We start from the raw sequence: 14,058 nt of genomic DNA, 5'->3' as shown, positions 1-14,058 counted from the left end.
CTCCATGAAGTTATTTAATTGTGCTCAGCTCCCTGGACTGGTAAGCGAAACAAACAGCTAATGGTGGTAATCAAAGGAGAAAATAGAACTTCCTTTAAATGTTATTTTTTAAAAAGGAAGAATTTTAAAATCTAACTTTGATAACCCTGATTTTTCTCAAAATATTTTCAATGAGACTCGGGAGTTTTTTAAATTATTCATCAGTTAGGCAGAGACTCATCTTGTCTGTTTCTAACGGAAGGTTGTGGGATGAGAGAACATTCTTTTAATGTGAAGTTTCTGTCACTTTAAAATCGAAAGTACATACAAACTTATTTTTTAATGGACAAAATGTGAACTTAAAAAACTTACAAGGGGCCCTCCCTGGTGGCGCAGCGGGTTACAGCACATCACTGAGAAGCTAAAGCCGCTTCCGCCTGAGTTCGATCCCCGCCTGCCCCGGAGGTGACCACAGGGCGCGGCAGACCTCTCCTGACCCGCCCGCCCGCTGCTGCCCTCAGCAGTGTGCGTCGTCCATCTGCCTGTTCTGCTCCCCACTCTGTCTCTGGTGAAGTCTCTCACCGCCCCTGAGCCTCTGGCCTGTACCCCAGGTCTGTATGCACAAATAAATAAATCTTTAAAAAAAAAAAAGAACTTACAAGGAATGTATAAGAATTTAACTAAAAATTACAAAATTTTAAGGTTAGCAATTATATAAAAATTTAGCATAGGTTTAAAAGGAGTAGCTAAGTAAACTGAAGCAGATGACCCAAGAGAATCAATTATGGTCAGTATCTTTTGAATTTTCAAATACCAAAAGGTACTACAAAAAACCCAATAAATAGCCTTAAGGGCTACAATGGCGAAGCGGAAAGCTTAGAATAAATAAATAAGCATCATTATGGTATAATATTAGTCATTGTGATAAGCATCACGATATGGAAACCTTATGGTCATCAACTCATTTAATTCTCACAAACACCCTACAAGAGGTGTTAACCATCATGCTGTACACAAAAGAAAAAATGAGGTCCAAGAGAGTTTATGTGACCATTTGAGAATTAAGGTCATAAACACTTAGTAAAGAGGTATTTTTTCCACTTGTCTTTTAAGTTCTTTATTCTTATCTGCATCCCATTTGAACAGCTGTGGAATCATTTTAAATTCTGCCTTCCCATTCTGGGAATCATCAAATGCGGTCCTGTTACCCTTCTCCTCTGAGGGGCCACATCACATCTGCGCCCTCACTAACACACACCTCAGCTCTTCAAACCCCTTGCATATTAACTTACGGCACAGATCATCAATCTCTCCCTCAGCCTTTGTCCCCTCAAACGATTCTATACAATGCTTTTAGAGTTATCTCCCTTTAAGTTACATTTTCCATTAAAAAATCTCCGAAGCTTCAAAGCACATAAAACCACATGCAATCCTCAGACGGAGTCCCTTTTGCTTTAACTGGTTTTGTGCTAAACTTTGGTTCGGTCTGGTCACCATTACTGATATTCTGTCAGATCTAAAACTAGAGCCAACCTTCACACTTGCTAAACTTTTCACAGCTCTGCTTTATTATTCATATACACCTTTTCCTTCTTTTACGATTCTGAACTTTCTGAGGACACGTCTAAGCCACCCCCACAGTCCACTCAGGCTAAACACCATGTTACATACATGGGAGTTGTGTACACATTGCATCAATGTAAATTTGACCTAACAGAAAACTGCGGGACTGTGTCCACCCTGCAGGAACACACTACCTTTGCAAACAACACTTGCAGTTAACTTTGAAACTGAGAGCTTTTATCAATTAACTAATCCTCACAGATAACATCCCTACATGAACTAAATAGTCTTGAAACAAAATATTTTATTAACCAGAAATCTCTACCAAAAATCTTTGATGTTATAATATTATATGTAATAAAGAATCTGCAATACTGAGTGTACTTAAGTGCAGTTGATCCAAATGGGAATTATATAATCTTCCAGTGCAATTTTTTAGGCTAAGTATATTTTATTCGGTCATCTCTAAAGGCAAAGGTGGTGGTGTAGCTTTGTTTACCTTAAAATTCATAAAACCAGTATAACGTATCAAGTGCCGTTGGAAGGAAACCTGCACCTACACTGTAATGAAGAACAAAGAGAGGAGGGAGCCCAATAGTCTGTGGAAGCAGATGGGGGTGATTGTGGTAGGTACGCCATGGCGGTTAATACTGATGGGGGTACCCCCGTCACCTCAGTTAAAAATAAGTCAAAAAGAAACTGAGGCAGGAGCTACAGAAAGTACACTTGTCACAAGTTAAATACAAAAAGGATTCCACTTCTAACTAGAGGTCAAATATACTGTATTTGCTTATATGCTTTATATTGGGAAACCTTGTTTTTGTGCCATAAATTTCAGTCCAAGCAAAAAGTATTCTGTGCAGATTTATAAAATGCTGGTTAAGTGATATAATCCAAATCCTAAACCAAAAGGATATGCAAAGCGTAAAACATTTTGTAACAAATTAAAATCACTATTACACTTTTAAATAAAAATACTTTTACTTATTAACTCTTCCAAACCTATTTGACCTCAGTTTGAGATCCCACGTGACGGTGGTAGCTGTTTAAAGAAATAAAACTATTTCTTACTTTATATACAGTTTGCGATTCAGTTAATTTAAAATTCTCACATTAAGCTATATAACATCGGAACATAAATAACCAACATTAACCTTCCAAACTTTCAACTCCCCCTTTTTCAGTTCCTTAAAAAATAAAAATTGAACGAAAAGCTCTTCCTTGGCCTTGAGATAGATGGTTTAAAATGGACCTTGAAAGAATAAAATTCTCGAAGTTAAGTTTTATTAGCAGTGTTATGACAAATTTAGAGGCGTAAAATCATGGTTAAGTGACCTGGTCTTAGATAATATGAAATAGACAGTAACATGTATCAAAACTTAAATACAACATCTAATTCCTCTTCACTTGCTCCTTTGTGTTACAAGCTCAGAGGTGTGTGGTCACTCTGGCCTGGGGAAAGAGCTGAGGGAGCCACCAAAGGTCGCCGCTACATGCTCCAGTTCCCCTCAGGCCCCACCTGAGCTGGCGCAGAGGCCGTCTCCTCCACGAGGAAGGCAAACGGCACAAGGACCAGCCTGCTGCTTCCCACAGAAGAAAAAACAATAGGTCGGAATTCTCTGACTACAAACATTTAGTGAGTCCACAATATCAATAGTTCATGGAGGCCAAAGCACAAACATGCCCTTCCTCTCACCTGATCTGGCTTACAAGGCTTCCGCAATTCTCCTCATAACAATATCAGGAGTATCATTATCAATAAATGAAATGTTTAGGCAAAACAATGAGGTTAGAATGGCATGTTCTCCAAGAATTTTAAAGAAAAGCAGTTACAATGGAATAGTTTAAAGACAAAACCTAGCCATGAAACTAATGAGCCTGAATGAATGCAATTCACAAGTCTAAAGAAAGTTAGACTTTGAATTGTATTCACAAGAAAAAAGATAAAACATCACATTATAGTAAAAACTATGTCTATTTTGAAAAAGTCCTTTAATAACGTGTTAAGTATAAACTTGAAGATTAGGGTCTTAAGACAAAGGCAGAAGTAATTTTAGCATGAATACAGTAAAAACAGGTAAGACATGGTCTATGTTCATAAAATGTAATACCTTACAAACTTAATGAAGAACTTGTATTTCAACTACTGTGGCAGGTGTTTAAGTACACAGCTTCTCTGCAGTACGCTATCAAATAAAAACCACCTATATAGAACTTTTATTACAGGTCTCCCCTATAATCTGAATGTAGAACATTCTTACTTGGTATGATCTAGCAGGCTATTCTGTGGGTCTTAAAAATGCTTGAAAAATTTTCCATGCAAATTGATGGTAATAACCTTCCCAGACCAACCCCCCCAAATAACTTGCCAAATCATGTCAAACAGGAATGTTCGACTTTTGTATAGAAGAGGAACCTGTGTGTAACCTAAAGACTGTTAGAAACACTTACTATTCAAAACAGTTGTATTTTGACTTTGTGATCAGGGATTGAGCGAATACTGACTGACTTCCTAATGGTGTTTGTAAAAATCTGCCTACTCTAATTCTTCCCTGAGAACATTAAAACACATCTCTCTCGCAAGTACACTGTTAATTCCTTAGAAGGTAAGATAATGTTCAGCTGCACGATTCTTAATCAAGCAAAGCTGACTCTGACGGTCTTTCCAAAAGTGTACAAATTTATCAGCAGCTCTACTAGAATAACAAAAGGGGAACAGTAACCAAAAGAACTTCTGAAAGTGCCCAGGGAAAGGATGGCTGGAGAGGTCAGTCCCCACACAGCTGAGTTCCCGCATTGTAATTCTTTGGACCGCGGGCACAAACCAATCAAAAGCTAAACTTGGTCACTAAGTTGAAACATCGTACTAAAAAAAAAATCCAGTTATGAAAGAGAATTGCATGAAGCCAACCTGGCTATCTCTTCTCGATGAGCTGTCCAGTCTCGGATGTAGTCTTCCTGCTCTTTTATCCGGTGCTTGAACGAAGAGCTAGTAGGCATTGCCGACCCAGAGCTCTGCAGCCGAGGGGTTTTCAGGGCTGGAGAAGTACGTAGACGGGTATGTTTAGGGGAATTACGGTTTGATCCAAATTCATCTTCTGAGGTGGAAGCATAATCAGTAGGAAAGCGCCTCCATCTTGAATTTACTAAATTAGTTTAATTATTAAAAAAAGAATTATTATTGTATCTTTTAGAGGAGGTAAAAGTAAAAATCATGATCTCAAAACACCATGAGAACACACAACACAATTTTCCATAACTGACACACACATAACCTCACAACCACCACTCAAGTCCACTACTCCTTACATACATATTATACTTTGGTGAATTAAAACAATGAACAATTAAAAATAATCAGAAGATCGTATTCTTTTGTACTATGGTGAGTAAGCACTCAGATGAAAAACCCACTACTGATAAACAACTAAGCAAGCGCTAGTTGTTATTTATAAATGTTTAACTAGGAACTTTTCCATTGCAAGTATTTCTCATCTGAGTGAAGAGATAGATGTATTTTTTTAAAAAATGACAAAACAATAACCAAAATAAAAATAAGGGAAAAGATTTCTTCATGCCAAATGGAGTTTCAACATGGAAATGATAAAAGCCCTCTTTTCCCAACAGACAAATGTGCATAATTCCACTGTGGAGATTATGTTTTTATGGCAGGAAAAAAACATTACCTCGTCATTCAACATCCTGTTATGCTATGATTGGGAAAAATCTTTTTACATGGTAAAAACACCACAAAGCATCTTCAGTACAACTTTCTGCTGTTTTGACACTGAAAGCATATGGTGAAAATAGACAATGGCAGGAAAAACTACAAGACCAAAACTCCACAAGCAATTCTCATCACAGCCACTGACATTTCAGGCACAGAAAATACTGTGAATAGTCACATTAAGGAAAGTGGCAATCACTTTCTCGAAACATTGATAAAATGGTACTGCCGACAATATTTGCAAAATCTGAAGTTACTGCAGGTAATTCATACTAGAACTGTTAATATGAGAATTATACAAATAAGTCAAGAAACATAAATAGTGGTAAAAAGGAGAAACAATAGCTAATTCATGGTAAGCGTCACAGGAGCGGTACCTGGTTAATATACTAATGTATACCTTACACTCAGCAGAGTCTGACAAGACATTTTCCAGATTTTTTAATAAATAAATGCATTCCTGGATATTGACCATTTGCTCTACACAAAGTAGCAAAAACCTATTTTAAAAAATGAGATTATTTTGGTGACTAAAGTGATAAAATCTTAGTATCTGCTCCGAGTTCCAACTGTTGTTAATGCTGATTCTTTTCTCTCCTTTTCCACCTTTCAGACTTTTAAGACAAAAGGAGACTTAAACTCTTTAGGTGGGTCGAGTCTAGAATTCCTTCTTCTTACCCACTAGATCTCTGTAACCATCCTATCTTTTCTTCCCTAAGTATATTTTTGCTAAGGCTCTGTAAGGGCTCAGAAAACTGATATACATTGCCACTACAGCTGGCTCAGGAAAAAGGAGTAACCGTAATCAGGAATATGTCATAAAATCAGCTACCCGATTTACTCTCATTTACATTCCTACGGATAGGAGAGAATGAAGACAGACATTTCAGAGCTTTCTGCAAATGTTTACAAGTACAAACACAGAATTAGGTAATTACACTCAAAAGGGTTCTTGAGAGGGTGTTTCAATAAGTTAACACTGTATTTAGTTACATAGACAATACTCTATATTGGCCATTTTTTCTGGATGAAGAAACAAGTCATGCATGCCCAACAAAACCTGAGGCCTCTTTACCCTCTTTTTTTTTTTTTGCATCCAAGATACTATAACTATCAAAAGTAGAGATATAATATCAAAGATTCCTCAATTAGCAAATTAAAATAATTATGTTTTCTTAAAATTGCCTATGCAATGTAATTATTTTAGCATGCTACCAGTGACTGCAAGATGCTGGCAGCTGTCTTTCTAGAAACAGCAGACTACTGTAAATGGACAACTTGCAAGCATACAATCCTTGTTTACAATGTGCTCTTTTTTGGATTACAATGTGGCTTTAGGCTCATAAAGTGGACTAGAGAGCCTGAAGTTGGTACCTATCAGGATGAAAAGAATACAGTGAATAGTACCAAGATCTTTAAGTTGTGTATTTGCCTTGTCTATATTCCTGATGATTAGTTCAGCAGATCGAAGCTGCCCTTGGAAGGAAAGCCTGCCTACAAAAGGGGACTACTTCTTAGCACTGGACAGATGTATGAGAAAAGCAACAGGCTGGCTTTGGACTCTCGTCCTGTCTTCTCCACAGCATGTGACCGGGGCAGGTCATTTTGTCTGTTGGCCTTGTTCGCTAAACTGAATGACTAAACTAAAACTAACTCCCAGTTTTTAAATTCTATGATTCTAATTATTTAAGATGCTGTCATCAAGTATCAAGAAGGCCAAACTCATGTACCTCGATCTGTCATTTAACAATTTAAGTTCTTTGGGGACATTCTTAGAGAATTGCATTTTATCACATTGTGTTTTCAAAAGAGAACAAGTTATAACTGTGCTTTAGAAGGAATGAAGTGACTATAATTGGTTTTTATCTCAAATAATTCCCTTATGCTAAATAAACACTGAGGAATAAAGCCAGATGATTCACATGTTAAAAGTTAGACAATCATTGCAGAAAGAACGGTTCCATGCTACATGGTGACACACAGCTTATATTAAGGTAGAACACTTAATTTTTATGTATTTAAATAGAGTTGGGGTAACCAGTGATATGGGAGAAGAAATTTGCCTGGATACACACCACTGATGAACCAAGGAAATGTGACTTAAAAAGGTAGAGCTGTAGGAACACCCGGGTAACATCGATGGGCAAATATAACCCAAAGTACAGCAGTTAAGTGCTAAAAGGCTGGGCATTACATCCACCATCAGCGGCCAAAGCGAAGTGCAGAGTCAAAGTGGGAGTTTTAAGGCCAACAGGCTCTATCCTTGTTGGAACCTCAGGCGCATCTTCAGCTTACGTACACCCTACCACAGCTACGGCCACCACCACCCCGGATCAGGAGGAGGCAGAAATGTGACTGGAGTGGACAACGGCAGTAGTGAAGAGGAGGATAAGCCATTTAAAATTCGCAAAACACCGTGAATGTTTGGTTTTGCAGGCTGTATGTATGGGAAAATACAAGGAAAGACTGCATACCAACTCGATTTCCTTCACTCTTAACTGAGGATGTAGGACTCTGGATGCTTGCTGACAACCAGAGATCGTCAAGTATATTATCCCCAGGCCCCCTGCCCACAATGGCCTTTTGCCACACCCACCTCTGAGGGTGATTATGAAGTAATGAGAGAACACAGCAATATCTGTCTTACTGGTTTTAGTTCTGAACACGAAGTGCATGCCAGAAGGATTTCAATTCTGGTGGGGAGAAGATGGTTCTGTAATTATTATATTTAATGCTAGCTAATTACTATAGTTGTTAGATGATACAATAGCATCTTATGAGCTAATGCTCTTAAGCAGGGAACTTTCTACAGCCAGTTTGACTGCTTTGTGATTAGGGATTGTCTCATGAATCCATCTTCTTCCACTGAAATCAAGACTAGTATTTACCTAAGACACTTGGAACTATTAAAAATATATGACACATTTCAAAATGGGAGGAAAAAGGTAAACTATAGATTATTTGCCTTCAGGCAACAAAGGCTTTGAATTATGGGGCGAATCAAAGGTTAAACAGATTCTTTAATATGCACAATATTAATTTCTAATCTAATTGTGACACATAACTTCTAATAATTCACCAGCTAGCTAATTAAACCTGAGTTGATTTGTTCAACATACTTCTAATTGTGAAGTAACTAGTTTGCCTCAGGACAAATTGAATTTTCCATTAAAGAGCTGAAATAATTTTTGGAGAGGAAAAAAACCCCTTTCTTTTGGAAGCAACATTAGAAAACTAGGTATTTAAAAAGGGAGTCTGAAAACATAAAGTATGCTATGTATTATAAAAAGTCTGGATCCAATTTACCTGGAGAGCCATGCGCTGAGGTCATACTTTTGACTTTGGAGTCTGACAGTCGAGAGATACTGTTAGCTCTAATCCTAGGTGTAAATTTATCTGAAGGTACTAATCTGGCTCCACTTCTAATGATGGCTTCTGCATTTCGTGAAGAGGCGCTGCTTCTAGAGAGTGTTGCTTCAGAGTCACTGCGAGCTGACAACGAGCCAAGCCTTGTTCTACGAGGCTGAGCCAACAGATCAATCCTAGAGATGTTACGCCTTCCTGAGGGCGGTTTTGATGTGGAACTTGTTGTGGACACTTCAGACGCAACAGATGCTTTGTCAGCATCAGCGAGTTCACTGTCTGAAGCTTCCCCAAGTCGGGCTCTGCGCAACAGGGAAGTCCTGGTAGGTCGTGGCCGCGGAAGGGTGGTTGATTTACTGGATGAACCAGCTGCACCAGGAGAAGTCTTAGATTTAGTTGCTTTACTTCCCTCCAGTTTAGAATGTGCATGCTCATCAGCTGAGGTAAGTGGAGTTCTTCCGTGAGATCTGTTACACGAGTAAGCTTCCTGGTCAGATGACATGATGTCAGAGATAGCAGAATGCGGTACACTGGAGGTCTGGTCATCATCTGTTAGGTCTACTGAAGGCTGCCTTATTCTCCCACCAGACTGCACAAATTTCCGACCATCTGCTCTTGACCCTGTATCTGTGGAACGACTTTTTGCTTTCTTTTCAATTTTGTCCCTAGCACCTGAAGACGATGATTTTGTGACGTCTTTGGAAGGAGAACCGGTGGAACACCTGTCTTTATAGAGAGTAGTGAAACTTTTTCGCTTTTGGGTTGACTTTCTCTCCGTCTCTCCAGTAACCAGACTAATGGTACTAGCTGTGTCCACGTCAGATTCCGGGGAAATAGAGTTGTCTCTATTATAGCTGGGGGTGTCTGGGCCTTCGTCAGTTTTATTATCTTCACGCAGCTTAGCTTCCAGAAAAGCCATTACTGCTTCAGTATCTTTGAGAATGAGAGTTGTGTCCATGCTAGACTCGGTCTCCACAGAGTCACTTCTTTCTCGTATTCTACTGGCAGATGCGAATGCTGAAGCAGCGGGTGCGGAGGAAGTCTGCTTATTTATGTGGGGGATGAGTTCTATGGGTACGTTCGGGCTGGGCTTCTCAATGGTGAAGCTTCCCTGCCGCACTAAGGGCTTGGACGTTTCTTTCTTGTCTCCCACCTTGGCAGTCTGACTTTTCAGAATTTCCTCAGCTTTCCTTCGCTTGCTCTCGTTTTGTGTGGCCCTTTCTCCTTTACTTGTAGAATGTCCTGAAGTTTTTTCCTGTGGTGGTAACTCTTGTTTAAAAGAGTCCTCCCTACATTTATCTGTCTGACCTGACACATTTTTTGCAGCTACCTTAGCAGGTGCCCACTGTGCTTGTGCCTTCTGTTCCTGCTGAAGTTTGGCTAATGTCTGCTTTACCAAAGACGCTTCCTTACCAGTGTCGTTTTTCTCCTTTCCAGAACCGCCTACGTGGAACAGGGTTTTACTATCCATACCAGTTTTGAAAGTTTCGCCATTCACTGCCCTACTCACTCTATTCAGTGACCTGTCAGCATCTTGGGGATCTTCTTGGTGTACCTGTGTGGGAGCTTCTTTCTCCTGCAGTTCTGTATCCTGTTTTTCTCCTATTTCTGATCTCTGTGTTAGAACCTTTGCTCTGAAGCTCTCAAGAGATTTTTCTTCATTTGGAAGCTGGGGAAGGGTTCTCCTTCTCCTCTCGCTCTGACCTGTCAGAGCAGCTGCGGAACCAGTACTCCTCACTGAAATGCCAGATTCACTGATATCTGCTTCTATAAAATAAAACCACAAGGAAGGAATTTATTGGGAAAAAAATAAAAACAGGATCATATTATATTTTTAAAGGTTATGTTAAGAAATGGCTAACGTATAAAGTAAAAATTTCAAACAAGCCAGCACTGTGAGACAGTAATTTTAAAAGTATAAGCCACTCAGCTTAACAGATTACTAAGAGAACAGTCCAGAAAGCAAGTGGTATAAGATGAAAATTAAGGTTATTTCATTTTCAATTGATATCTGTTGTTCTCTTTCTTTTTAAAAAATATTTATTCTTATTTACTAATGCATACAAGAGCTGGGGTGCAGGTCAGAGGTGTGGGGGAGAGGATTCACCAGAGAGAATGGGGAGCAGAACAGATGGATCTATTGAAAAACACTGCTGAGGGGAGTACTGCATGTGTGCGTATGTGTGTGTATATGTGTTTGCGTGCGTGTGTGTGTGTTTCATCTACAAAATATCTTTTAACTCCCGATAGGGCATATTTTAATGACAAATGTATTACCAGTAGAAATCAAATCATATATGTAGAATAAGCACGAGACCATTATGAATATTTACTGAAGTTTAATGTTTAAACCTAAAAATTAAGCCTGTTTTTAAAAAACTGATGTCTATAAAAGATCTTTGGTTAGTGTTATATTTTAATGTTATTTATTATTGTGAAAATCAACTCATGTAGAATAAACATAAGAATATATGAATAATTATTTACATTTAATTCTCCTCGCTATATAGATTTAGCTTGCTTTTTAAAAACTGGTATGTGATTTCTAAAAAAAAACAAAGAAAGAAAGAAAAATACCATTCTCTATGGGAACAGTTACAGATAATTCCATTATCCTTTCTTCTTGATCATGCTTTGTGTGATTAGCAGCCAAACTAGCCCACTGTGAAACCCAACGTCTGCTTCCAGATGAGGATGCACCTTCCTAAAGGGAGAAAATACAAAAAAAAGAACGAGAGAATGAGATAATCTGGTGAAATCTGATTTGATAGAGAAGAATTCTGTTTAGTCATGCTAACCTACTACATGAAGAATCTTCTATGAACTTCACATTGTTATAACTCATCTATTAAATTTCCTACATGCATACGGAGTATATAAAAATGAAGATAGTCTATATTGCTCCTTTAACTGTATTTCATTATCATTGTATAATAAAGTATACATTTTTCTATTTAGTGAATAATAGCAATGGTATTAAGCTCTTGGAGTTACATAAACTCAGGTATATTATCACAGCTTTGTAGCTAAGACAGTAGAATTAATTTATTCTGTGGACAACAGATCTAATTAAAGGTCTAGTCCCACCCAAGATGTTCTCTTATATTTCTAGGATTCAGAGAGGTTCTACAGTCTCAAGGAGTATTAAATCTATCAAGTCAAGTCTTCAGGGATTTCAAAAATAAGCCCACAGTTTTTGACTTCTTCCTATAATACCTTACTATTTCCAGAAATTAGAAATCACTCAATCTTTAAGATATTTTCAACAACAAGTCTGACACTACCCACCCTATTTACACCTGTCCATTTAGCAAGTATTCTTTGAACGCTTACAGTCAAGTATGAAATGGAATTTAAGTTCCACAGACTTATGGATGTATACTGGTATTAAGATCCCCCAGAATAATCTAGGCGTTTTATATGGAAGATCTAGGAATGATACAAAAAATTGTTTCCTCACTAAAAATCTAAGCCATGGCTTAAGAGTGAAATTGGAACAACTCAATAGTAAGGAATGGAAAGCAAATGAACAAAAACTTATTTAAATTATTCTAAACAATATATAAAAATGAATATATTTAAATGACATATTTAAATATTTTAAGATTTACTACACTTTCACTGAAGTAACAGTGGTTATTTCACTGCACTTGCTTCACAGCCCTGTCATACCTCTTCAGCTTCACGCCACCATACCGGGCCCGCCACCGCACGTTCCCGCTCTCCAGCATATTCCGCCGTGTCCCCCCCTTTGTCGCCACACCCCACACCCCTGTTTTCAGCCAAAACACACAGGTTTTACAGGTTGAAAACCATTTTAGGCGTCAGATTTATTACACTCATAACGATAAGCTAGATAATGAAATAAATGTTTGATACACGTATTCAAGAAAGACAGGCTGGAGGATACTTGCACATGGTGAGATACACACCAAAGTGTGAGCTTAGACACAAAACCTGTTGAATCCTGGAATTCCTTTTCAAGATTTTGTGGTAGCTGCCATCCACACCACCCTGGGACACCAACAGGATGGTTCCTACCGACACATGATTATGTAGCAGCCGTCTGCGAAGACTGTTCTAGAGACCTGTGAGGGCGACTTCTTGAAGGCAGGCACACCTGGGACTCCAGGTCAGTTTTACTTGACGTGTACGCAGGGACAGAGAGGGAAGGTGGTCTGGTAAGTCACATTTCCCAGCTCCACTCTACATAAAAGTGAATACCCACATATTTCCTAAAACAAGTCTCACTTGTTTTCAGTAAGAAATGAAGCATTAGAAGCCAGATGTGAGCGAGAGGGGAGACTACAGCGCAGTAACTGCCTTGACGGTTTTCAGGAGAGAACATAGGTGGCAATTTTAGAATTCAGTAGTAAACATATCGATGTATTTACCTGTATATGAAAATATTTGATTCAGATTTCACGCGTGTTATACATTGTTTATATATGGCTTTCTTTAATGTCTTAAGATTTTATTAAAGTCATAGTTCATAACTCACTCTTTGTATACTGTAAGAGTAACTTATTTCACGAGAGGCAGTATCGTATAATGACAAGAGACTCACTTAAGAAATCCAGTTGCTTATTATGTTTCAAATTCTGGCTAAACAGGTTCTAGTTTTAAGACCTGGGCCAAGTTAACCTCTACATAACTTCAGTTTTCTTATCTGTAAAATGGCACACAGAAAACTTCCATTAAAGGAATGCTCTTGTCATCGGAATAAATTATAATTAATATTTCTCACTTCTCTTTTACATTTATTTTTAGCATATCAGTGTGCAATGAATATTATCTTTCATATAAATAATCATTGGGTGCATAAATCTCAGACAATCACTACACAGGATGCTTTACATACTTCTCGAAATTCTCCCTGTAAACAGATTGCATCAAAATACCTTCTATAGTTGAAGATAAGAAAGTGGAGTAAAGTGTCTTCACTCACAACATGCCAGAGTGGAGAGGTCTGGAGCACAGTGACCCCTAAAAAACAACTATAAAATGAAAACACTTTGCCCAGAGGAAGATTCAGATGCTGCTCCACAGCATCCCAGGCCTTTCTGACCGCGGACTCACACGAGGGTGCCGGCTTGTGCGGGCAGGCGGCGCGCGCGGTGGCGGGGAGCGCAGTCTGCAAGCAGATACGCAGCCCACGGCGGGGCCTCGGGGCTGGCCATGCCCGTCCCCACGGGCACGATGAGGGCACCAGAGGCCTCTGAGGAAAGGGGCCGGGGACAGGTCGCCCGGGCCGGCCTGCTTCCAGACTGGCCCAGGAAGGGCAGCCCCTCCCACCTCCCTCCAGGCAGAAAGAGAACAAAGATGCCAGCAGGCCGGGTCACAATGCTACCGGCGGCGGAAAACCTCACCGCTGCCTCTGGGGAAACGTCAAGGCCAAGCGGCGGCGCCTGCTCGCGGCAGCCAGC

General features: G+C 39.1%; 1 protein-coding gene across 10 annotated transcripts in view; it reads right to left on the bottom strand.

Annotated features, from left to right (window-relative positions):
- Positions 1-14,058, bottom strand: part of CEP170 (centrosomal protein 170kDa) — an 86,219-nt gene that overhangs the window by 16,071 nt on the left and 56,090 nt on the right. For 8 of the 10 annotated variants that reach the window (XM_012731006.1, XM_012731010.1, XM_004691048.2 and 5 more), the window contains 3 exons: positions 11,210-11,336; positions 8,576-10,399; positions 4,454-4,688 (listed from right to left, as the gene is read on the bottom strand). In XM_012731006.1, coding sequence (XP_012586460.1) covers positions 4,454-4,688; positions 8,576-10,399; positions 11,210-11,336 — 2,186 coding nt within the window. The remainder of the gene's footprint in view (positions 1-4,453; positions 4,689-8,575; positions 10,400-11,209; positions 11,337-14,058) is intronic. The other 2 variants (XM_012731008.1, XM_012731013.1) reach the window with 1 other exon arrangement.

Source organism: Condylura cristata, unplaced genomic scaffold (assembly GCF_000260355.1).
Source record: "Condylura cristata isolate star-nosed mole 26May11 unplaced genomic scaffold, ConCri1.0 scaffold00029, whole genome shotgun sequence".
Classification (NCBI taxonomy): domain Eukaryota; kingdom Metazoa; phylum Chordata; class Mammalia; order Eulipotyphla; family Talpidae; genus Condylura; species Condylura cristata.
Note: the sequence above shows the minus strand (reverse complement) of the source record. Positions and strands in the feature narration are given on the sequence as shown.